The sequence below is a fragment of the Callospermophilus lateralis genome, chromosome 16 (assembly GCF_048772815.1).
Source record: "Callospermophilus lateralis isolate mCalLat2 chromosome 16, mCalLat2.hap1, whole genome shotgun sequence".
Classification (NCBI taxonomy): Eukaryota; Metazoa; Chordata; class Mammalia; order Rodentia; family Sciuridae; genus Callospermophilus; species Callospermophilus lateralis.
Genome location: NC_135320.1, coordinates 54,166,995 through 54,192,710, shown reverse-complemented (window position 1 = coordinate 54,192,710; position 25,716 = coordinate 54,166,995). Strand labels below are relative to the sequence as shown.

At 32.9% G+C, this 25,716-nt stretch overlaps 1 protein-coding gene, 1 non-coding gene and 1 pseudogene across 7 annotated transcripts in view; all 3 read right to left on the bottom strand.

Moving 5' to 3' along the window:
- Mtdh (metadherin) overlaps positions 1-25,716 on the bottom strand; it is a 65,976-nt gene that overhangs the window by 23,591 nt on the left and 16,669 nt on the right. Inside the window, exons 3-8 of one of the 6 annotated variants that reach the window (XM_076835619.2) lie at positions 12,140-12,224; positions 11,026-11,202; positions 9,555-9,620; positions 8,100-8,336; positions 5,369-5,458; positions 2,808-2,906 (exon numbers count right to left, since the gene is read on the bottom strand). In XM_076835619.2, coding sequence (XP_076691734.1) covers positions 2,808-2,906; positions 5,369-5,458; positions 8,100-8,336; positions 9,555-9,620; positions 11,026-11,202; positions 12,140-12,224 — 754 coding nt within the window. The remainder of the gene's footprint in view (positions 1-2,807; positions 2,907-5,368; positions 5,459-8,099; positions 8,337-9,554; positions 9,621-11,025; positions 11,203-12,139; positions 12,225-25,716) is intronic. The other 5 variants (XM_076835621.2, XM_076835620.2, XM_076835624.2 and 2 more) reach the window with 5 other exon arrangements.
- Positions 21,900-22,019, bottom strand: LOC143382437 (U6 spliceosomal RNA; annotated as a pseudogene).
- Positions 24,088-24,222, bottom strand: LOC143382416 (U4 spliceosomal RNA). The gene has a single exon (XR_013154541.1). It is a non-coding gene; the product is annotated as a U4 spliceosomal RNA (small nuclear RNA).

The following is a 25,716-nucleotide window of genomic DNA, read 5'->3' as shown; positions in this document are numbered from 1 at the left end:
TTGCCAGTTTCTATTTGGTTGCCAGCTATTTTTGCCAGAACTTAATTCAACATTAACTTTTAACAACTTTAGTAAAACAATTATGAAAACAATTTGAAAGACATTCTCCAGTGTTTTAACAGAAATATTGATTAATCCCCATAAGTGAACTACTAATTTTATCACCAGAATATCAACAGGAACAGCAGCACTAATTGAATACTGACTATGTATGAAGTAGTATTCTAAGTGCTTTATACGTACTAATCTATTTAACCCCCAACAACATTGCAGGGGAGGAATGACTGTCTTGACAGATGAGGAAACCAGGGCATTTTAGAATGATCATGCAACCTGTCTAAGAGCAAAGGCAAGAAACCTAAGATTTGAACCTAGGTAATATGTTTCCAAACCTTAACCACCTCAATATGATATAGCTAATTCATTTACTCCTGTGCTTTGTGTCACCAAAAACAAAATCCTAGAAAACATTTGCTTTGTGGATTAATCTCAAATTACTAAATCACATTGTACAAATTCTGAAATAACAAATCCATTGGGTATCCCAAAAAACAACCCAAAACACCACACTAAAGATACTGACACAAAAAAATAAAATTCAGAGAAAATGAGATTAAAGAAAAATTTTGGATTTAAAAGACTACTACAAACTTGAAGAACACCATCTTCCTCAAGTACAAAATTGCTGTGATACATGTTTTTAAAAATCTTTCATTTTAGCAGCCAATTACGTTTTTTTCATATTTGAAGACTCCTAATAGATAAGATAAAAGTGAAGCTAGTCTGCAGCAAGGAAGCCTGGAACCCTGTTTGCTCAATTTTCCTCAGTGTCAACCTCAGCACCTCAAGATGGCTTATTGCCATTTTCCTATAGTCACTCCTTAATTCTGTTCTGCAAATAGCTGAAAATTCTTCCTAAAGCACAGATAAGATTATTTTCCTCCAAAACAAGTGCTTTCACATTCTTATAATATCTTAAAATCAGATGAGACTTTATTTGCTCCATTTTATAGCTTAATTAACCTAGATTCTAAGATAAGTTACAAAGCCCAAGCAAGCCATATGAGAAACTAACTGTACTATATTACATTTATCTTAGAAATTAAACAAAAGTGGCTAGGCAATCAACTTTTAAAAAAAAAAAAATATAATTGCTTCAATACCAGAAAAAGTGATTACTATGAGATACTATATTTTAAAATCAGGACTAAAATTCAGCTCTACCATTTAAACTAGTACTCCAACCCCAAGTTCCCTAATTTTCATAGGTAAATCAAGTCGTTTCAAAATATGGCCCTCCCTTGTCTACTTTTTCAACTTCTTCTGCCCTAATCTGTAATTGTTGTGCTTCAACTACTGTGTTGCAAACTTACTTCTCTGATTACTGTCATCTCCAAGACTAGCAAGTTTGCATACTACCCTCTGCCATTTAACTAGCTAGCTGTCCTGGTAAAAGTTAGATAACTTTTCTTTGCCTCAGTTTCTTCAACCAGAAAGTGGAGGGGGACAGAATCTTTCTTTATAGAATTGTTAAAAGTATTAAATAAGTTAATAAGACTTAGACTAGTGCTTGGTACATAGTTCAGTGTTTTCTTTTATCATCATTATCAACACTACTAAAATACCTATGTATACCATACTATAATACGTACTGAGTATACAAAAGTATATAAAACCCTCTTTCAGAGGGTTTCAACCCTACTTGGAAAAAACAAAACAAACAAAACATAAAATATATATTTTTTAACATGCCAAAGAAAATATATTTTACTTATATTACTTCATGAGAGACTTAACTCTTATTTTTTAGTACTGAGAATTAAATTCAGGGGCACTCAGAAACTGAGACACATCCAGGGCCCTGCTAATTGTTGAGGCTGGCCTCGAACTTGCAGTGCTCTTGCCTAAGTCTCCTAAATTGCACCACAGTGCTCAGCAACTTTGTCCAATTTTCAAATTAATTTTTTAACTGATAAACAAAAATGTAAATATTGTACTTTAAAAAAAAAAGACAAAAATGGTAGGAAATCCCACAGGGTAGAATATAATTGCTTACCAAAAAAAAAAAAAAAAAGTAAAAAGGAAAGTGATATAAAAATTCAGAAAAAGGAGTCAAGTTCTGCAATTTGGGGTTATGAAGCAAAAATAATATCAGATACTTTTATTTTTAAATGAAAATGGTATGGGCTTTCTGAGCATGAAGACTGTATCCTCTTTCCTTCTAATTTTTATCCTCTTTGTTGTTTTTTTTGAGAAAGGATTTCACTAAGTTACCCAGGCTGGCCCTAAACTGGTCTCATCCTGCTTTAGCCTCCTGGAATAGGTAGAATTAAAGGTATATGGCACTGCTCCTGGTTTCTCCCCATCTTTTAAAATGATTTTTACCTTTAGCTTTCCCCATGTTCCTACTGGAAATTATGCTAAGAAAGTGGTTTTCTACCAGCACAAAAATGTGTACACTTCACAAATTCAAAGCCATTCCTGTATATTCTATTCCCTCTTATAACTAGAAGAAACAGAAAATTTATTTAAAACAAAAATTCTAAACTAGAAATACTATTAAGCAACTACAAAAAAACTTTAAATACTGCCTCAATCATTATGAAAACTCAGTTTTTTAACTACATGCATTCAATAAGCAGCTTTCAAGTAATACATTTGATATTGAACTATATTAATATTAATATGACCTTTAAAGATGAGAAGATTTAAATTAAATAAAAGCATGAATTCAGGGTGCTATAAAGAAAATTCTAACAAAACAAAATAAAACAAAACAAAAACTGATAATTTTTAAAAGGACATACTTAACCCAGACCATTCATCATCGATATAGGGTTGATTACGGCTAACATCCCACTGATAATCAGAAGTGGTAGACTGAGAAATTGGCTCAGCAGTAGACCCTTAAATGAAAAACGAATGCAATAAAATTAAAAATGGAATTTCCTAATGATGTTTCACAACAATAGTTCTATTTTGCACATGGAGACTTTACTTTTTTGTTTCTCCTAAAAGGAAAAATTCAGACATTAGAAAAAGAGTTAAATTAAAAGAAAAAGTAGTATTGAGGGTATTTTAAATTAAATATGATAATCATTAAATCTAATTTAATTAATCAGACACACTTTCCCTATAATTCCAATCCATTACATTTCATTTTTTTGTAATAGATCCTTCCAACTAGTTACCTACAAATTTAAAGAATTCAAAAGAAAGTTGTTTTATTTTTCTTCTTAATGAAAAGTAATAAAACTCAAAGAAAATCTCTGGTTATTGATGATTTTGGCCTTAGATGTTTCAGGGTTTACCTATATCCTTAGAACCCTGAAAAGCAGAACTAGAAAACGTCTTGAGTTAGCTACAACTTTCTGGCCAAAAGAAAGTTAAAACAAATAGATGATCTAGAAAGGTGAGACAGAGAAAAGCCAAAGAGACAAGAGGATTGTTGAAGGTTGGAGAGTTAAGTTTAGGTGCCTTTAAAAGAACAGAATATTTTAAATTTTGTCTCGTTCTTCTGTTTTTGTTTTATGGGGAGTGGGGAAGGAATAGGTGGGATGACAGTACCATTTCACAGAGTACTTTTGGAACTCAATGAGAGTGCTGTGGTAGTCTAACATTTAGAACTTAACACAAAATTGTACATCTAATTTTGGGGGCATATAAGTTTACAAATGCCAGGTCAAATTCCTTATTTTACAGCTACAAATTCATTTTGTAATGTTAACAGTGGTTCTCCACCATGTATATAAGCATGTATGTATATACAAACAGATTCACTTTAGATTCAGAGCCAGTATCACAAAAAAATGGTTAAAAAGGAGAGATTTCTAATAGTGTAAAAGACTATACAATCATTTCCTCCCCTCAGAGTCCTAATTTATAACTTTTCACTTGGTTACATATAATCTTACTAGCATTCCACTAACATGACAACTGCTTGATACATACTCAAAATAGTTATATTTTTATAAATTTAACTAAGTAACCATAGTATATATTTAGCACACTGGATACTAAGAAGCACTACTGTAATCCTGGTGCTTTTACTTTAAGAGCTCATGCTTCTTTCTCCAACCGTGTTGTATAAAGTCATCAAATGAGGGAAACAATTAACTTGCACTTAGAGATCTACAAGGTGGTCTATGAGATCAAGGTTTGGCAGTCTGAGACCCATGGGCCAATTCATCCATCTTATTTTCACAAGGTTCATGAGTCAAAATACTTTTTATATTTTTACATGGTTGAAAAAATCATACATAAAGAATATTATTTTGGAACCAGACACAATTATGTGTTTATGTATTGTTTCTGGCTGCTTTACTGTTACCATGGCAGACTTAAGTAGCTACAACAAAAAACAAACAAACAAAAAAAACCCTATAGCTCATAAAGCCTAAAATATTTACTATTTATTCCATTATATAAAAAGTTTGCTGACCCTTATTCTAGGCTACTGATTCTAGACATTGTGGAACTACACAATTAGTAAACTGGGTCCATGAATTCTGATGTGTATCAAGCACTGCAAAGAGTGTCTCCCACATTTATATTATATTTGCTTAAAAAATTTTTTAAAATTATATCTTAGTTGTTGATGTATCTTATATATATACATATATATTAATATATAGAGCTGAGGATGGAACTCAGTGCTTCACACATGCCAGGCAAGTGCTCTGCCACTGAGCCACAACCCCAGCTCCTGTTTTTTAAAAGTTTTTATTGATACATTATACTTATACATAATAATGGGCTTTGTTACATATTTGTACATTCACATAATTTAGTCAATATGTAATATCTGTTAAATGTGTGTAGCTTCTAGGTGATTACTAAAAGGCATATCCACTTAAGTTATGATCAATCAATAGTTTTTTAAATAGTATACATTCTAAAACAATAGATACTCAAAGTAAAATTATTACGAGGGGGTCTGCATAATCTGAAAGGTTTTCAAGATAAAGAAAAGGGAACAGAAACAAAACAAACAAAACAAAAAGCCAATATGCAACCACAAGTATAGTAGAAATAGACTAGAAACTGAAAATCATGACCCTAACCTAAAGGAAGGCCTTCCACGAGTATTTGTCTGTGCACTAACACATTGTCAGTGCTGTCTGGCCACAGAATCTTCCTTATTCCCCTGCAGAAAGGAGCTAAGCCACTAGCACATAAAAGGATTTAGGTTTTTCTCTCCCCAATCCCACACCCTTTTAAAGATCTCTGACATTCTATTTATCTATTTTTTAATGTTGATAGCATTATGTTGATGCTGATTATTTTTTTAAATAACAAGTGCTAAAATTTAATTAAACAGAATTTGTTGTTGTTGTTGTTAACTAAATGAAAGACTGTTTTCACATACCAGAAACAGCAGAGTTAAGTGTGAGAGATGCAAAAGAAGCAGAATTCTGTTCAGAGGTATTCATTCCCCTATCCACACTAGACCAAGCAGCTGTTAAAATAAAGAACGTCACTTGGAACCTTCAATTTGCAAAGAAACTTGAAAGATATGTACAGATTTAAAACTATGATAACAATATTTAAAGATAACTGTAGAAATCACAACCAATAATACAGCAATAGCTACTATTTACATCTGTCTATGGCTGAGCCCCATTCCACCAGCCATTTCTAATCCTTCTGGTAAACTCTCTAGGCAGTTAAATAATTTGCTGACAGTTAGAAAACAACTGAGCTACGACTGGAACTTAATTTCCAAAGCTTATGCTCTTTCCATTATATCGAACTATTTTATTATCTATCATAATTAAGCAACTACCTGGGTCACATACAGAACTTGGTATATAATATTCATTATAATCAATCCTCAAAAGTATAACATGAGGTCCCATATAGGTGAAATAACTAATCTAATGCACATAAAAGCTAGAGTGGTTATTTCACACCTAATACATGTGACCAGACAATCCCATGTTACTATACCATGCTAACTAATCAATGTTTTAAAGACATTTCTTTCTCATACATGGGTATAGTCATGTACCACAAAAATGATACTTTCATCTACTGCAGACCATGTGTTCCCATAAGACAGTATCACCTAGTGACATCATAGCCATTTTAATTTAAGTACATGTTATGATGTTCACATGATTATGAAATAATCTAAGAATGCATCTTTTGAATGTGTCCCCATTGTTATGTGATATCTGACCATATTTTAAGGAGCATATATCTCCATGTGATTAGTCACATCTGTCTCCTTTTAGTGACCTACTGCAAACCTAATTTAATACAGTTCCTTTTCAATTTCAACAAGTCTGAATCCAACAAGGGAAAAACTCTAATTTACTGCTTTATTTTATCTGTAGCATCTCTAAGGAAGGACTAACATTTAATCTCTGTCCTAATTATAATTAAAACTAAATTGCATATCAGAAAAGGTCACAGTTCCCAACATTACATCATAAAACCTGACCATTTCTTTTTATTAAATATGAAAGGATGCTTTTAGCACAGAGATTTGTGCTAACGGGCAGGAATTTACAGAATGTCTTTTCAAACTAATTTTGATATTTCTACAGTTTTATGACATGGCAGGGAAGGAGAAGAAAGCAAGCATAAGAACAATATTAGTAAATGATCTATGAGTTTGTTTTGAAAAAAGTGGTGGGAAAACTAATAGAAAAAGAAGAAATTTTTCTCCACTTACAAACTAAAAACTTTTTAGTGTCTATTGTTCCCCAGATTAAAAGAAACAAAGTATTAAGATGCCTGCCATAAGAACAATAGGGAAAAAAAAGTATATTTAATGCACAAGAAATAATTTAATTCAAAAAAATAAAACACTAAGAGGCCATTAGACAAATGGCAGAGAACACAAACATAATTCACATACACACAGAAAATAAAATTAGAAATGATCAAGAAAGTATGAGAAAAAAGTCAACCTCACTGGTGATTTTAAAAATGTTACAAAAACTATTTATGTATTTTTGCTTATCAAATAAAATTTAAAAATTAACAAAAAAACTCAACCTTGGTAAGTATATAATAAATGAGCACATATACTGATTCTGAAAGTATAAGGAGAAAAACTCTTGAGAAAATACTTTGCTAACATATAATGTGGCATTATAAACATTCATATTCCCTTGAGCCCTAATCATTCCCAGAAATCTATACTAAAGAAATGACCCTAAATCAAACATATTCAATGTAAAATCATATAAAATAGTTAAAAAAAAAAAAAAAGAAAAATTATTTCTCCAATAATATGAGAATAGTTATTAATGACCTAATAATATTAATGACCATAGTATGGTATGCTTACAACATAATACACCATAGGGTCATTAAATAAAAATACAAAGAGTAAGGGAAATGTTTGTTACAATGGTGAGATGAGGGCAAAAGGAACATAACAATGCTCGTTTGAATCGAGTCATATCAAAAAAAGAAAAATTATACACTGGTAGGAATAATCCTTAAAAAATTAAAACAAAAACAAACAAACAAAAAAAGCAAAAAAGTAACAGTGGTTGTCACTGGGTGGTAAGACAATAGTGAACTTTTCCCTTTATCTTTATACAGTTTTCCATATTTAACATGGATTTCTTTTCTATACTACAAATACACACCTAAAAATTAAGTTGTTTTTAATTTAATGGCTCTTACAGAAATAAATTTCTCAAACTACTAGTCTTTATCAAAAAAATCTAGGGAAAAATTTATAAATAGGCATTCTTCTGATTATAAAATACTCAAAAATGGATGCTGTATGCTGTACTTCCACTTACTATTTTCACTAAGACTCAATAGAACTACTGAAATTAATTAAGTCTGCTTACACATTATATTTACCAAACCACAAACATACCAGTTATCTACAGTGATAACCAAATAAGAATATTTCTGAAAGCACTATGTAATGAGTAAATAATAAATGCTGTATTCACTTTAGTTCCCACTTTGCTTCATGCAGATGATCTGAGATGAATTAATTATTTCTATTATTTCTGTTTAGAAGGACTAACATATCTATAGATAGACTTTTTCCTCTCTTCTGAAAAATTCAAAATATACCAGGTTAGCAATTTTAAATGAACATACATTTTTCTAATGGTTCTTACCAATGCCAGAAAATATTGAACGGTCACTCCAGCTCCTTCCCCAGTCTTTTCCATTTGCATTAGCATCACCAGTGTCTTGAGTCCAAGCAGATGGCTCTGTTTTCCTCTTGCCTGCAGAAGCAGGTGGAACAGAGTTCCACTTCTCCTCACCTGCACTGATCTGTGAGGAGTGTTTTACAGACTTTTCATTCCAGCCTCCTCCATTGACAGTAAGGTTTTCATTCAATCCTGAAGAAACTTAAAGAAAAGAAATAAAGATTAAAAATAAGTATGCAACTTCTTGTTTAAAAATAAGTATTTTCAAATTTCTACAATTGTTTGGCTTATAATGACCATTCCTTTGTTTTTTCCTTTAAATAGCTTGAGCTTTAAAGATAAAAATCAATTATAAAGTGACATAGTCACCACACACCTCTTTCAATGGCAGAATTACTGCCTCAAAGGAAGTACAACAAAGTGAACAGGAAAATGACATGTATTCTAGTAGACTCCAAATACTCACCCAACTCATATGAAGACTTCTCCCTAGTTAGATATTATTTCCTTAAACTATTCTATACATTATGTATAGGCAGGAATTCTAAAAACCCTGGCTTCACATTAAAATCAACTAATATTTTTCTTAAAAATAGGCTTTGGAGCTTCAGCCCAGACAAATTAAAAATCAGAATGTCTTAGGGAGAGGCCCAGGTATTTTAAGTATGCATGGAAACACACACAGGAGATTGTGAATATATAAGGACATGTTTCTTTTTACATAATGTACATAATGTAAGTATGTGTACATGTTTGTTTTGTTTTTTTTTTTAAGCTTCCTAGATGACTGTAATATGTAGCCAAGATTGAGACTCATGGGCATGAAGGAAGGTGACAGTGATTAAAAACAAGCCTGAAATGAAAAAGGTGCTTTTTTCACTTACGAATTTATGTTTTATTATAACTTTTGATTTGCATCATGCATCACTCTACTTAATCCAATCATCACCATAAATGAGTAAATAAATGTATTTTATGTTTACCTTACAGTCCATTTACTGTGATATATTAGATACTATCGTAGTTAAATATAATAACTAAGGCTTTTTTACTTAATATATGAGGTAAAGTTTTTATTTCACATATGACTATATTATATTCACATTCAACAAAAATCCTTCTCTACTGGTTTAAGCAATGCAAGCAAGAAACAAAATTGCATATAAATGATTACTAAAAGAATGTTTCTATGTATGGGGACGGCAGAAAGCTAAAACATACCAAATGCTGTTAGAAGTGGGAGTAATTTTTCTTTTTATCTATTTTCCAAAATCTCTGGATTATGTTACTTTATTAATTAAAAAATCATTTTAAATCCTTTTATTTTCCTTCTGCATCACTTGTGTGAAGAAAAAAGACATGTATATAAGTTTCTATTTTGACGGGCCTTCAATTTAATTTACATGTAATTTCTCTCACCCTGAAGTGTAGAATCTCCTTTTCCAGACTTAAAGTTGCTAACTTGAACATTTAGATGAGAATCACCTGGTTGAAATAGAAATAAAATTTATTTAACACTAAAGGCCACTGTGCATGTTAAGTTAGGAGTAATATACAAATTAATTTTTACTTATTATCTATAATAAATTGTTTCTTCAAGTGCCAGATTCTTACACAGGAAAAAAGTAAATTTTACAACACATTTCACATGTTCATAAGTAACTGATTCTCTAATTACCATATCCTTAGTCAACTAAAATACCAATAAAGAAAATTTTCCAAGCATAAATAGGGTTTGCTATTTTGCAATAGTAATCTAGATTATTTTAAGTAGGAACTGCAGAATTGGCCCCCAAAATTGGATTCAACTTTGCCACCTCTCAAATACCAGTTGCCTTTTCAACAATCCTAGAAACAAACACATCAAGTTCTTAAGAAGAACTTTACCAGTATTTGGGACTAGAACTTAGAAAATAAGGCAAAAGGTGAGAATGCAAGTTTTAAAACAAAATTACAATTTCTCTGTCACTAAAAAGCATAATGATCATAACGTATCAAAACAAAAATACAATCCAGCATGAAACGGAATTGTGTGAGAAAGGAAGGCACAAGTACAAGACAGTGAAAAGGGATACCAACTGAATTACTAAAGCACAGCTAACATGTGATAGTGAAAATGAGTAAGTAGAATTAAGTCACTGCTATACTGTGGCAATAAATTTCAACAAGTTACCAAGCAAAAAAGTAAAAAAGAGTAATAAGGCTAAGAAAGTGATCTGCAAACAACTGAGTGATGAGAGGTCATTAACAAAAAGACAAGAGTGAGTTAAGTCAATGTTTTGATGCAAATTGAACAGTATCACTTTGCAGACTGGCGTGTCTGGTGTAAAATGATGGCAATGTAAAGTGCTACCAAGAAGCCATCAATATTGATAGTTTGAACATCTGAAATACTTGGAAGATCATAAGTTTAATAACCTTTCAAGTTCTGCTTTACCAAACACCTCTGGTACTCTCAAAAAGCTAGGGTGATAAGAAATCCAGATAGAACCTGCACTAACCAGAACATGCCTGTTTTATCTTGGAATGAAAGCACCCAACATGCATAATGGTGATAAATAATTCCATTTAATAAATGTTTTATCCACTATAAGAAATGAGGTGCAAGAGTTGGGGCAAAGCAATACATATGAAGAAAAGGAGCAACATCATTTTCTCATGTGACTCAAGGCAGAAAGGCAAATTTTAACAAGCCATTCACTGGGCAATATGTAAAAAATAATACTGATGGTATTAGGTAAACCAATACATGGTTCATAATATTCTCATGAAGAAGGGTATATCAGCACAATGACATTAGCAATTCAAAATAGATTTCGACATAATATTTTGTAAATCTGATTTAAAGGAGTTTGATTTGATGTACCACTCTTATGTTCCACTAATATACCTTTATTCTTCTTGGAACCAACAGGAAATGATGCAGTTGTAAGTTGATCGGTGGTAACTGTGATGGTATTTTCTATCCCAGGGATAGTTGAATCCAATGAACCAGAATCAGGCAGCACCTTATCACGTTTACGCTGTTGTCGTTTCTCTCTGTGACTAATTTTAGTTTCCCAGGCTCCTGACATAGCCCCAGAAAAAAAATGTTATTCAGTAAGGGGAAAACAAAAAAAGGTGTAGTTTTGAGGAAAAAAAGGGGTGGGGCACACAAGGTATCATGATAAATGTATATATTAAACTAAAAACCCAGAGTGTTGATTTTATTAATTTATCCTAAGAATTTATTCTAAGCTTATTGTTTTAGGCAACAAACCATTATTATGTATTCTAGCATTTTTCTTAATCAAATATGTCATCTATAGAAAACGTGATACACACACACATATATAAATAAAATCACTAATAAACGGGGTTATTAGGTAATGATGATAAATGGCTTATTCAAGAATTTTACCAATAAAGGAAATTATCCAAGCATAAATAGGGTTTGCTATTTTGCAATAATAATCCAGATTATTTTAAGTAGGAACTGCAGAATTGGCCTCCAAAATTGGATTCAACTTTGCCACCTCTCACATACCAGTTGCCTTTTCAACAATCCTAGAAACAAACACATCAAGTTCTTAAGAAGAACTTTACCAGCATTTGGGACTAGAACTTAGGAAATAAGGCAAAAGGTGAGAATGCATGTTTTAAAACAAAATTACATTCCCTGTCAGGGATGGTATATTTAAAAACAATGGGGGAAATCCCCCAAACCATACTTTTAGGAAAAGACAAGATGAATGGCTTTTCAGTTTGTTCAAAATACTGAGGTAGACCTAAATTTCAAGATAGTCATTTAGGAAAAGCACTATCGAATTCTCAAATAATTTAGAAAACAAATTGTTTCCTACCCGTGTCATAGATCTGAATTCGAAAAACTAGAGTAATTAAAAAGAAGAGCTAGATACAAGACTAACTAAAACAAATGAAGCTTTTACATGATACACTTTGGTTTAAAAAAAAAAAAAAAAGATTTAAAAAAATTTCTACAGTGCTTTCCCTTGCTCAAATACCTTCATCAACTTCCTTTCCATCATGGCGTGAACTGTTTTGCACTGCTTTAGCATCTGACTTTGATTTCTTCTTATTTTTCTTTGACTGAAAGTAAAATAGAACGTAACTTATTATTTTGTTATGTTTTTGAAAAGGTAGTAGTCAGTAAAATACATAATGAAATGTATGATGCTGACACTAAAAATTTTAATGAGTTTGATTTAAAAAACATAACATATTAACTGGCAATAATATGAAGTTACCATTTATGGAGTGGTTTCTAAGTGCTAAGTACTTTGCACTTATTTTCTTATTTATTGCTTTAAAAAAAAATCACTGGAAAAGGCATTATCTCATTTTAAAGATAAGAAAATGGAGACTTAGAGAAATATTTGTTAAATATTTAATAGGCAGTACTGGGTCACATTAAATTAGTAAGTTAAGTTGTAATAAGAAACTAGTTCTGTCTGGCTCCAAGGCTGTGCTCATAGACATGTTATTCTACCTCATGGTACAAATAAGGTGCTGTAATATGCCGCTTTCAGGGCAATAAAATTAAAACCCATTGCCTGTGTTCACAAGGAAAATGATGAGACAACTATTGGTTTTTGGATTGCATAAAGCACATTGCTGATAAACCCTATGTACAACAAATAAATTAATCAATTGTATAATGCAAGTAACATTGTTTCTTTCTTTTTTGGGGGGTGAGTGGGTACCAGGGATTGAACTCAGGGTCACTCAACCACTGAGCCACACCCTCAGCCCTATTTTGTATCTTCTTAGAGACAGGCTCTCACTGAGTTGCTTAGCACCTCACCATTGCTGAGACTGGCTTTGAACTCCCAATTCTCATGTTTCAGACTCCTGAGCTACTGGGATTACACCATACCCAGCCGCAAGTAATAATTTGTTACCTTCAAAGCAATGTGAAAACACTGAAGACTTATATATAGATGTTTAACAATTCAATGAAGATAAAATACCTACATGATACAAGATATGGACATTTGGGAATGGCCTTTCTGTTAAATTATATTCTCCTCTCAAAAGCTGGCCAAAAATTCCATAAAGCCATGATTTCTACACTTAGATAAGTACTTACAGAAAAGAATTAACATGCATTGAAGTTTTTATATATACTTTGTACTCACTTATTTAGCTATGTATTAATATTGGCCATATATATTATTGTGGACTATCTAAAGTCTCAAACTAAATAAGAGATTGTATCTAAATGATAAGCCTTTTGTATGAGTAAGCAATTTCAGCTAAGCACTTTTTGTATCAATAAACAACTTGAAAATACAGTTAGTCCTCCATATCTGTGGGAAAAATGCACCTGTACTGAACATGTATACCTTTTTTTCTTGTCACTATTCCCGGAATATTAGAGTAGAAAAACTATTCATAGGCTGGAGATGCGGATCAGTGGTACAGCACTTGCCTAGCATGCACAAACCCTGGTTTTGACCCCTGGCACCATTCCCCCCCCACCAAAAAAAAAATTAAGCCAGGTATGGTGTCTCACACCTATAATCCCAGAGTCTTAGGAAGCTGAGGCAGGAGGATCACAAGTTTGAGGCTAGGCTTAGCAACTTAATGAGACTCTGTCTCAAAATAAAAAATAAAAACTGGGGATAGAGCTCAGTGATAAAATACCCCTAGGTTCAACCCCTAATACAAAAAAGAAAAAAAAATCTATTTACACAGTGGTTACATTAAATATTACAATTAATCTAGACATCATTTAAAGTATATTAGAGAATGTGTGTAAGGTACATAGCAAGTATAATGCCATTTTACAGTATAAGAGATTTGGGCATCTGCAAATTTTGGTATCTGCATGGTCTCCTGGAAATACCCCACAGACACCAACGGACAACTGTGACACAAGCTTTTAAAAGTGATAAAAAACTATTTGTAATAAGGGAGTATATAAAAAAAACTATTTCTGAAAGTTTTTTTTTGTTCTCATAACTGATTTTCATGTTTCTTTGCATGTTCTCATTATCATCAACATGTACCATGTTTAATATACTGCTTTATTATATAAACCAAACCAGGATTTTTAAAAGTTGAGATATTATCCACACACAATAATACTGACCCTTTAAAAATACCAATTCAGCTGTTTTATTATATTCAAAATAGCATAACTATTACCATTATTTTCTTAGACCATTATTAACACTCCCTACTTTTCCCTGGCACCCTCTAATCTGCTTTTTATCTCTGTCTCTATTATAACCACTCAAAAGATAACATAGTGAACATTTGTCAACTACAGTCTAGAGTGGAGCAGCAAATTCGTTTTCTAAAGCATCAAATAGTATTTTAGGCTTAATGGTACCATCTGGTTTTGTAGTAACCACACAACTAACTTTTGTAGCATATATAAATGAAGTGAATAGTACTAAGTTCCAATACAACTATTTACAAAAACAGTCCTCTGGTTGGAATTGGGGAGCCAGAGTTTTCTATTTGTAGTCTAGAGCAGAGCCATCCAATAGAAACATAATGCAAGCCACATATATAGTTTAATGTTTATAGTAGACACATTTTGAAAAACTTAAAATAGGTGACATTAATTTTAATAATATATAAATACTATTTGACCACATAATCAATATAAAAAAAAATCAATAAAAAATGATAATATAGGCTGGGCATGGTGGTGCACGTCTGTAATCCCAGCCATTCAGGGAGGCCTACTCCAGAGGATTGAGAGTTGAAAACCAACCTCAGCAAAAGCAAGGTGCTAAGCAACTCAGTGAGACCCTGTTTCTAAATAAAATACAAAACAGTGTTGGGGGTGGCTCGGTGGTCAAGTGCCTCTGAGTTCAATCCCTGGTTAACCTCCCAAAATAAGACAATATAAAAATAAGATAAACTAAATCTAAAGATAAAGATAAGGGGATTGAGACCATTAAGAAATTACACAAAATATCTAAGTAATTAAATGGGAATACCAGGAAAGGTTCAGTTCTGACTACAGACCTTACTCTTGCAAACACTCTGCTATTCTCCCTAAATGTAACTATAAATGCAAATTTAAACATGCATTAACTACATGGCTTTGGGTTAAGTCATAATAAATCCTTTCCTCCAACTGTCACACAGGACAAACACTTCTAACCTCAGATATAATTTTGTTTTAAGAATTTAAAAAAAAATGAAAAAAGATTACTAACTAAAAGCATACATAAATAAAAATTTTAAAAAGAGGGAAACTATGAAAAAATGATAGAAATTACAGTCATAAATATTTCCAGATCTGTGACTAAACATTTGTAGAAAAAGATTATCATCTTGGATGAGACATAAATATTGTTGAAATTTACTATTACTTTGAAAAGTAACTACCAAAAAAATAAGGCACATTCAGATCAGACTTAATATTACATTATGAAAAGTTTTAAGATAAATATATAATACATATACCTACTTGCCCCGGCCATTTTACTAAAGTGAATGTCTTGTTTCTAAGCAGTTCCACTTCAGTTAAATCTTCTGAAGAAAATCTGCAGCACTAAGTTTTGGCTTCCTTGTTACTTTACTTTCTTTCCCCCTATTTGTTTTCAGGCTCTGACAAGGAGCTGGGTAGATTATTAAAAAACTATCCTTCGGGCTGGGGATGTGGCTCAAGCGGTAGCGCGCTCGCCTGGCATGTGTGCGGCCCGGGTTCGATCCTCAGCACCACATACAAACAAAGATGTTGTGCCTGCCGATAACTAAAAAATAAATATTAAAATTCTCTCTCTCTCTACCTCTTTCTTTAAAAAAAAAAAAAAAAAAATACTATCCTTCACCAAAAAGCTTGACAGCACAAAGATCTGATTTAAAAATGGATAAATGATTAAAATAGACATTTCTCAGAAGAAGAAATGGCCAAGAAGTATATGAAGAAATGCTCAGTATCACTAATCATCAGGGAAATACAGATGAAAACCACAATGAAATTGTACCTCACTTCAGTTAAATGGCTATTATCAAAAGACAAAAAATAACAAATGCTGGTGAGGCTGCAGAGAAAGGGGAAATCTTATGTACTGTTGGCAGAAATGTAAATTAGTATAGCCATTATGGAAAACTGTACAGATGTTCCTCAAAAAAACTGAAAACAATAATCCCACCACTGTGTGTGTGTGTGTCCAAAGGAAATGAAATCATTGCATCAAAAGAGATATTTGCAATCCCCTCTTTATTGAAGCACCATTCATAATACTCAAGAAATGTAATCAACAAATAGATGGATAAAAAAAATCTGGTAGTATCTATAGTGGAATATTATTCAAAAAAGATGAAATCCTTCAATTCATGGCAACATTGATGGAAGTGGAAGACATTATGTTAAATAGGCTAGGCAAATACTGTATACTCTCATGTGTGAAAGCTTAAAAAACTGGTTACACAAGTAGAAAGTAGAATAGAGGTTGCTAAAGCTAGGAAGGATAGGGGGGAGTGGGGAGACAGAGAGTGGATAATAGGTACCAAAACACAGAGTCAGGGGATAGAGTTCAGATGTTCCTATAGCACAGTAGTTCACAGCAATTAAATACACATTTCAAATAACTATAGGAAAAGGGTATGAAGGTTCCCAATGCACAAAAATGATAATATCTGAAGACATGAAAATGCTAATTATCTGGATTTGATCATTACAAATTGTAGATATTCTATATTATAATATGGTATCCCATAAGTACAAATATTATGTCAATTAAAATTTAAAAAGTAAGCCTTTCTTCATGGTCTTCATGTTATTAACATTTATGAAATGTTTACTATGTGCCAGACATTGTTTTAGGAGCTAAGTATTTAGAACTGAATAAATGTCAACTTATGGCAACTGTGCTAATTATCTAATAGCAAAGACATGTAATTGCTATTAGGAGAAATTCTCATCAAGGGTTTCCTTCCTAATGGTTACCTCCAAGATATCTACACCAATCCAATTAATTTTCTTTCCTAATTTTGAAAACAACTACAGGTATGTCCTATCACCTATAAAGTCTTAACTTATAAATTACTTATGTGACATGTAAGGTCTCCTACAAATTAATTTCAACCTTTACTCATATATGCAACTATTTGTTTTCTATATGACTGACCATCTCTTATACCATTTCCTGCTTTGCCTAGGTTGCATGACTTTGGACTGATTTTTTCTTGGAATGAAATGCTAGCCAGAGTGCTAGGGTGATTTATCTTTGTATGTACCTTCAATCATCTGCTACCCTGCTGATACTCAGTGCATGAAATGATCTTCATTATATCTTTTGTCCCAGTTCAACTTGTACTCCATTTACTTTATCTCTGTCAAGTTTTCTCATTCCTTTTCCCTAAATACAAAAAGTCTGGTATTTATAAACATTTAAAATTGCCACAAATTCAGTCATTTGTCACAAACTTCCATGTGATATTTCCAGTACTGCTTTAAATTTCTGTATGCGAAAGCATTCAATTTTTTAAATAAAATTTTCTAAATAAACATGATCTTCTTGAAAGAAAGAGAGTAAGAGGTATACTTCATTACATTCACAACAGAATCTCTACTTTGTTTGAATGCTTCATGATCAGCACTGATATACAAGATGAAGAAATTTGTTCTTAAGGAAGTCTATCTACCATTAGAAATCATCACGGACTCACATGTTACATGAAGCAAACTACCTTTAATCAAAAACTCCCAACATTATTTGAAACATATATCATTTAATAAATCATAAATGACTCTAAAAATCTGTGTATACAACAAATCTTTTTTACTGACTTCCAGTAGAATAACACATTTTTTTCCTCTCATTTCATATATATGGTTCAAGTATTATAAAAATTTATACCATACTAATCCATTAAAAAGAAATGTGGCCAGGTATGGTGGTGTACACCTGTAATCCCAGCAGTTCAGGAGGCTGAGGCAGGAGGATTGTGTGTTCAAAGCCAGTCTCAGCAATGGTGAGGCGTTAAGCAATTCAGTGAGACCCTGTCTCTAAATAAATACAAAATAGGGCTCGGGGTGTGGCCCAGTGGTCAAGTGTCCCTGAGTTCAATCCCTGGTATTAATAAAAAAAGAATAATAATAATAAAAAAGATGGTTTTTAATATGTTAAATATGTATATACATGCATGATCACGTATATGTATGTACCCACAAACACACCAAACTCCTAAAATAACAATGAGTTAAACAGACAATGAATGTACATAATACGTATTTGGTGGCTGGGGACTTACTACGAAAAACTTTGATAAATGATCCACTATTGCTACTTTCTAAAACTTGTAAAGAATATACACAAAATAAAATGGATTGATAATTCCTTAGAAATTAGAATAAATTTGAAGTAAAACTAGAAAAATTTAAAAAATCATTAGAAGGAGTTATCCAAAATATGCAAACAGGCAGCACTGATACTCAGCTGAGAATACATGTCTGGGACATACTTAACTCACTTAAATACTTGAGGGGGTCTGCCATATACAAAGGTCTGCTATAGCAATGGGTTAGATAAGCTAGCTGCTTGCTGGGTTTTTTTGGTGGGGTGGGGGCGGGTAATACTGGAGACTGAATTCAGGGGTTTTTAACCAATGAGTCACATCCCCAGTCCTTTATTATTTTTTTTTTAATATTTTTTTTAGTTGTCAATGTAACTACAACTAACTTTAGTTGCTACAATGTAACCAATATTCTTCTTCATAGAATAAAAAGTGATTACCACCTTGTCCTTACAGAAATGTAAAGGTATGGTTTTTCAAACTATCTACAACCTTATCTTCCTAACCCCCCAATTTTATTCATTTTATTTTTTTGTTTTCCTGGTCAAAGCAGCTCCTCCATAAACATTTCTTTCTGTTCATGCATATTCAGAATACTGGGCTAATTTACTATAGTATATTTGTACATGCATATAATTTGACTAATTTCAACCCCTGGTACTGCCCTTACCACTGCCCAACCCCCCAACCTCTTTTTTCTTCTCTATTGGTCTCTCTTCTATTTTCATAGGATTCCCCCACTTTCTCCCTTTCTTTCTTTCTAGCTTCTACATATTAAGAGAAAACATATTATTTGTCTTTCTGAGCCTGGCTTATTTTGCTTAACATAATGCATTTCAGTTTCATTCATTTTCCTGCAAATGTCATAATTCTGTTTCTTATGACTGAATAAAATACCTTATGTATGTATAAGTGTGTGTATGTATGTTGTTTCAATAATTTGGCTACTGTGTATTGTACTGCTATAAACATGGGGATGTATGCATCTCTGAAGTATCCTCTCTAATTCTTTTGGATAGATACAATTTTTAGTTTTTGAGGAAAATGCATACTGATTTGATTGTACTAATTTATACTTCCACCAACAGAAAAGGTTCATTTTCCCTGCATGTTGGTCAATTTGCATTATTTTAAAAATTTTATTGGTACATCATAATTATATATAGTAGTGGGAATCATTGTTATATATTCATACAGGTACACAATGTTGTTGTATTCTTTTTTTAATTTTTAAAAACTTATTTTTCAGTTTTCGGTGGACACAACATCTTTATTTTATTTGTATGTGGTGCTGAGGATTGAACCCAGCGCCCCAAGCATGCCAGGCGAGCGCGCTACCGCTTGAGTCACATCCCCAGCCCGTTATTGTATTCTTGATGATTGCCATTCTGACTAGAATGAAGTGGAATTTCAGTGCAGTTTTGATTTTAATTCCCTGATGGCTTGAGAAGTTGAACATCTTTTCATACAATTCTTGGCCATCTGTATTCTTCTTTTGAGGGGTAGTTCATTCACCCATAAGTAAACAGGTTTTTTTCTTTTTTCTGGTGTTGAGTTTTTTGTGTTCTTTTTCCTCACATTTAAAAAAATTAAAAATAGATCTTTGTGAACAGCTCTTATCAAAATAATTATGTATTTCACTACTGAAATAGAATCTACTCCTAGAAACATTTGTATGTTTCCCCTCCCAGACAATGTATTTGCTCTGCTACTAATTTGTTTACATCATCAGCATTGTTTTTTTATGTTGCATCCAACTGTATGTGCTGATGAAGGATTATGTTTGCTTTTTTGACACACTGTTCTGCTAATTTTACCAAGCAGAAAGAACAAATGTTTCCCTAGTATGTCCCTTCCTATTTAAACAAGAAACCTTAAGAGAGGTCAGATAGAATACCATATAAGTAAACATTTCTAAAAGAGCTATAAACATTATCTTCACATTCTGAATGCTTAGACCTTTTGCTAAATGGGATAGTTTCAGAATATCATTAGCTAATATTTCAAGGCACGGTATAATTATGCCTTAAGGAAAGTAGCAACTACCTCTGTTTTTATGGAGCAAAAAGAAGGCACAGATGATAATATGTGGCTGTCTTCCAATAAAATTATTTACAAAAACAGCCAGAGAACCAGATTTGGACATAATTTGTGAAGTCCTGTTTTTTTGTTTGTTTTTAATTTTTTTATATCTTTATTTTATTTATTTTTATGTGATGCTGAAGATCAAACCCAGTGGCTCACTTGTGCTAAGCGAGCACTCTACCACTGAGCCCCAGCCCCAGCCTATGAAGTCCTGGTTTTAAATTATCATTTCTAAGATGTATTATGGAAGGTAAAACACTAATGTATATAAGCCCTCTGAGCATACAGATACTCAGTTTTGTGAAGAGTAGCTCTAGCTGACACTTGTTTCAAAGTATGCTGCCTCACAATTATTTTGGTTTTAGCTTTCTAGACTCTGGAGCAACAATTCTTCAAATTATTGGTCACAGTCCAGTTTTTTAGACTCTTAATATGTACTGAGAATGTAGAGAGCCTTTGATTATGTGGACTGTGTTTATCATATCATAAATTTAAGCTAAGAAATTACTTAGACATATTAATGTATTTCAAAATAATCAGTTATGTATTATGCAAATATAACCATAAAAATGTAAGTGATATTTTCTAAAACAAAATCTGGCTAAGCGCACTCACATATATGCGCACACACACACTTTTTTCTGTAGTGCTGGGTTTGAACCCAGGACCTCGGGCATGCTAGGCAACCACCATACCACAGAGCTATATCTACAGACAACACATAGTATACAACTGTAAAACGGAGGAGTATGTTAGTATTTTCAGATAATAGTGAGTATTCTTACTTGATATCACACCAAGATTAGTGGTAGCCAGGACTGGGAATGAGTGGAGTAGAGGGGAAAATGGTGACTGAATGCTAATGGGCATAGATTTCTTTTTTCAAGTAAGGAAAATGTTCTAAAAATTATATTGTAATGGTTATATAACTCTGTAAATATTTTTAAATTGTACACTTAAGTGAATTTTATGATATATCTCAAAATAAAGCTGTTAAACAAAAAAGAAAGAAAACCAAGGTAGCTGGAGTTGAGAAAGGGTAAGAAGCAGGAGATTAGACTGGTGTCACAGGTAGAGCATTTAAGTCAAGTTTAAGACTGGAGTGTTTTCTAAGAGCACTGGGAAGGCATAAAGAGTTTTAAAATAAGGGAAGGAAAAAATATCACATCAAAAGTAGTTATTAAAAGTTATTCCAACCAGGAATCTGAAACTGCATCAATGCACTTTTCACGCTGTACCATATTAATATCCATTGGTCCATCTTGCACTTTGAATATTTTATGCATGATTTTGTAACAGGCAAGCATTGATCAATTGGAAAATATTGATTCACTGAATTATGCAGATCTTCCAAAATGTTAAAGACACTCCATTATATATGTGTGTGTATATATATATATGCATGTATATTTTTAAAATATGGAATGTTTCACGAATTTGTGTGTCATCCTTGTGCAGGAGCCATGCTAATCTTCTCTGTACCAATTTTAGTATATGTACCAATTTCAGTATATGCACTGCTGAAAAGAGTACTATACTCTTCATTTTTAAGTCACATTTGTTCTTTCTGATGTCATCAGAAATTCTTTAAGTACTGAGAAGTTGTCAAGATCATAGCAGCAGATATAAGTTTTCCAAATTTCTACTTTTCACTCAGAAACAGATAATTTTATAATTTGCAACAAATATTTATCTGTTCTTTTCCTTGAAGTGACATGATAACTGTTGTTTATTTTGAAGAAAATGTATGCAAATACCCAAGTCTGTATACCCAGGGCTACTAATCATTCTTTCAAGTATAAATGGAGTAACATGAAATAAGTGTTAATTCAATTTACAACTCACTGTACAGTGTTTTTGCTTAAGATAATCACTGTCCTTCAGTATGTATCATATTCCATACATATATTCTACTTTATCATACAGAATAGTTAAAAACCATATACTTAATGATCAAGATTTAATAAAATTAATCAGTTGTATTGTTTTCTTGGTAAAGCACTATCTTTTTTTGGCTGGGGTGGGGGTTATAGGGGATTGAACTCAGGGTTACTTGACCACTGAGCCACATCCCAGGACCTATTTTGATTTCTTCTTTTTGGGTAATGGGGATTGAACTCTGGGGCACTCATCACCGAGTCACATCCCCAGCCCTATTTTGTTTTTTATTTAAAGAGAGGGCCTCACTGAGGTGCATCATTTTTTGGTGAGGCTGGCTTTGAATTCACAATCCTCCTGTCTCATTCTCCTGAGCCACTGGGATTCCAGGCATGGGCAACCATGCCCAGATGGTGGCTTTTACTTAAGGTCTCTGAAAATCCAACTAGCTTTGGGCTGGGGTTATGGCTCAATGGTAGAGTGCTTTTGCACATTCAAGGCCCTGGATTTGATCCTCAGCACCACATAAAAATAAAGAAAGAAAGAAAGAAAGAAAGTTATATATGTAAAAAGCTTCACATGAAAATAATATTCTTTAAAAAAAAAAATGCAACTAGCAGGGGCTGGAGTTGTAGTTGAAGGCTTGCCTTGCATGCGTGAGGCACTGAGTTCAATCTTCAGCACCACATAAAAAAAATAAAGATAGGGTGTGCATCTATGGCTAAAAAATATTTTAAATAAGTGTAACTAGCAATTTTCTTCTCTCTGTTTAAATTGTGAATAAATGGCAGTAAAGAATAAAATGATATAATGACATTTAACTATTGGTAGTTTAGTACCACTTCCTTGATTCAGAGTAAAGAGTTGGTTTTATCTGTTATTCCTTTTGTACCATTAGTGTAAGTCATCAACACAGTAAATACTATCTTAATTACTATGAAAATAATTCTGTCTTCAAGGATCCAACGAAAGGGTTACTGGGACCCCTTTCCAGGGATTCACTGAGAACTAGTACTGCATTAGAGAAATTGAAAAAGCATTACTTACTAGATCTTGGGCAACTCCCTATCCATACTGTAGTTTGAATGGAGGGGTACGAGCACTCTACCACTAAGGCCTTTGTATTTTTAAAATTTGAGATAGGATTTTGCTAAGTTGCCAAAGCTGGTCTCAAACTTGTTCTTCTTCTTCTCCTTTTTTTTTTTTTTTTTTTTTGGTACCAGGGATTGAACTTAGAGGCACTTAACCACTGAGCCACATCCCCAGCCCTATTTTTTGTATTTTACTTAGAGACAGGGTCTCCTTGAGTTGCTTAGAGCCTCACCTTTGCTGAGGCTGGCTTTGAATTTGCAATCCTCCAGTCTCAAGACTCTCAAGCTGTTGGGATTACAGGCACGCACCACCGTGCCCGGGTGGTTTCAAACTTCTATCCTCCTGCCTCAGCCTTCCAAGTAGCTGGGATTACAGATATGTACCACCATGCCTGGCTGATTTTGGGCAATTTGCTAAACTCTTTTTATTGAGCTGTATGGGGGAAAAATGTGTCATTTTCCTTCAGAGTTGTTCATCAGAATTAAGGGATGTTAAAACTATTTTGTACATTGTATAGCATCATAAAAATGTAGCATCCAATTAATAATGCAAGATATTAGGATTTCAGAGGATACTGATCTCATGTTAAACAATCTTGTAGTAACCAAATTTTATATATTTTTCTTTCTTCCTTTTTTTTTTTAAATTATGCCAATGCCAACTATATTGAAAGTTGTCATGGTGGGGTACTGGAAAAGTTTTCAATTAGCAATAATTGTGCCTCAGATGGACTTCGTTGGCTTCAATACTGCCACTGCACAAAGCTAATTTTATACATTTTGCTTCTGCTGTTTTTCTTACTAGCCATATTTATACTTCTACCTTAATTCAGACTCTTATAATCAATCACACATGCAACACTAACTCATTAATCATAAATATTGCTGCCAGCTAAACATATCTAAGTTTTTATTATAACCTCACCCCACCCTGACCTGTCAAGCTTTTCCTGTGTGTCTGAATATGCTCAATTGATTTATCTGAATAAAATCTAATTGAGCTCCCCTTGTTTCTTTCCTTCTAAAATTGGCCTCCTCACATCTACTTACTGAAATCCTATCCCATCCTTAATAAAAATCCAAATAAGTCCATCTTTTCTGGCTATCCAAGGAGAATAACCTTTCTTCTCTGAATATCTAGCACTTAATGTGGTATGTTACCAGATATCTTCCTTTTGTTTGCCTTCCTTACCAAACTGAAATGTCCCTGAGGGTAAGAGCATCTTATATTTCTCCTTATTCCTCTAAGCATCTACCAGCACAATGCATTCTGCCTGGCTAATGAATTTGTGTGACCTTTATCAGAAACTAGCATCAATGAGGCACTTACCTTCATATTCAAATAAAGACTTTGAAAACAATGATAGCTTAATCTGCTTTATAGACTTAAGCTCTCTGCCTCTTGTCATTTATAGTTTCTGAACAAAGTTTATCTAGACTTACTAAAATGACAAGAGGATTGTAATAAACAACATAGTTTAACATGAAAATTTTGCCAGGCATGGTGGCGCATGCCTGTAATCCCAGCGGCTCAGGAGGCTGGGGCAGGAGGATCATGTGTTCAAAGCCAGCCTCAGCAAAAGTGAGGTGCTAAGCAACTCAGTGAAAACCTGTCTCTACATAAAATACAAAACAGGGCTGTGGACGTGTCTCAGTGGTTGAGTGACCATGAGTTCAATCCCCAGTACCAAAAAAAAAAAAAAAAAAAAAAAAGCCACTTTTACTCTCTGGGCAAATATCGTTACTTTTCAAAGTACCCAAGATGTGGCTCTGAGAGGAAAATGAAGACACGGTAATATATATATTAAAGTGTGTAAGTAAACCTAAAATGTTTCTTTATAAGGAATGGTAATAAACCTAAATAACAGCAACTAAAAGGCAGTACTTTTAGGTGATACAAAGAACATGGGTTTTGGTATTAGAACAAGCTGAGTTCAAATCCTAGTACAAAAATTATATGAAACAAATGAAAGTACAAAGGTGATCAGGCTTTGAAGTCCTTATCTGTAAATAGCACTGTTACTATCTGTCTGGAAGTTTTTGTGAGGATTAGATAGGACAGTAGAAATACAGACACTGAACTTAGATGGGCCTAGGTTAGAACTGATCACCTTTCATAGTTTAGGTAATTAAGTCTCAGGTTTCTCATTTGTAAAATAGGTTTGAATCCATCTCTTCTGTGTTGTTGTGAGAATAAATAACGAATATAATTTATTCATTAAAAAATGTCTATAAAGTGCATCTACTAAGTGCTCAATAAA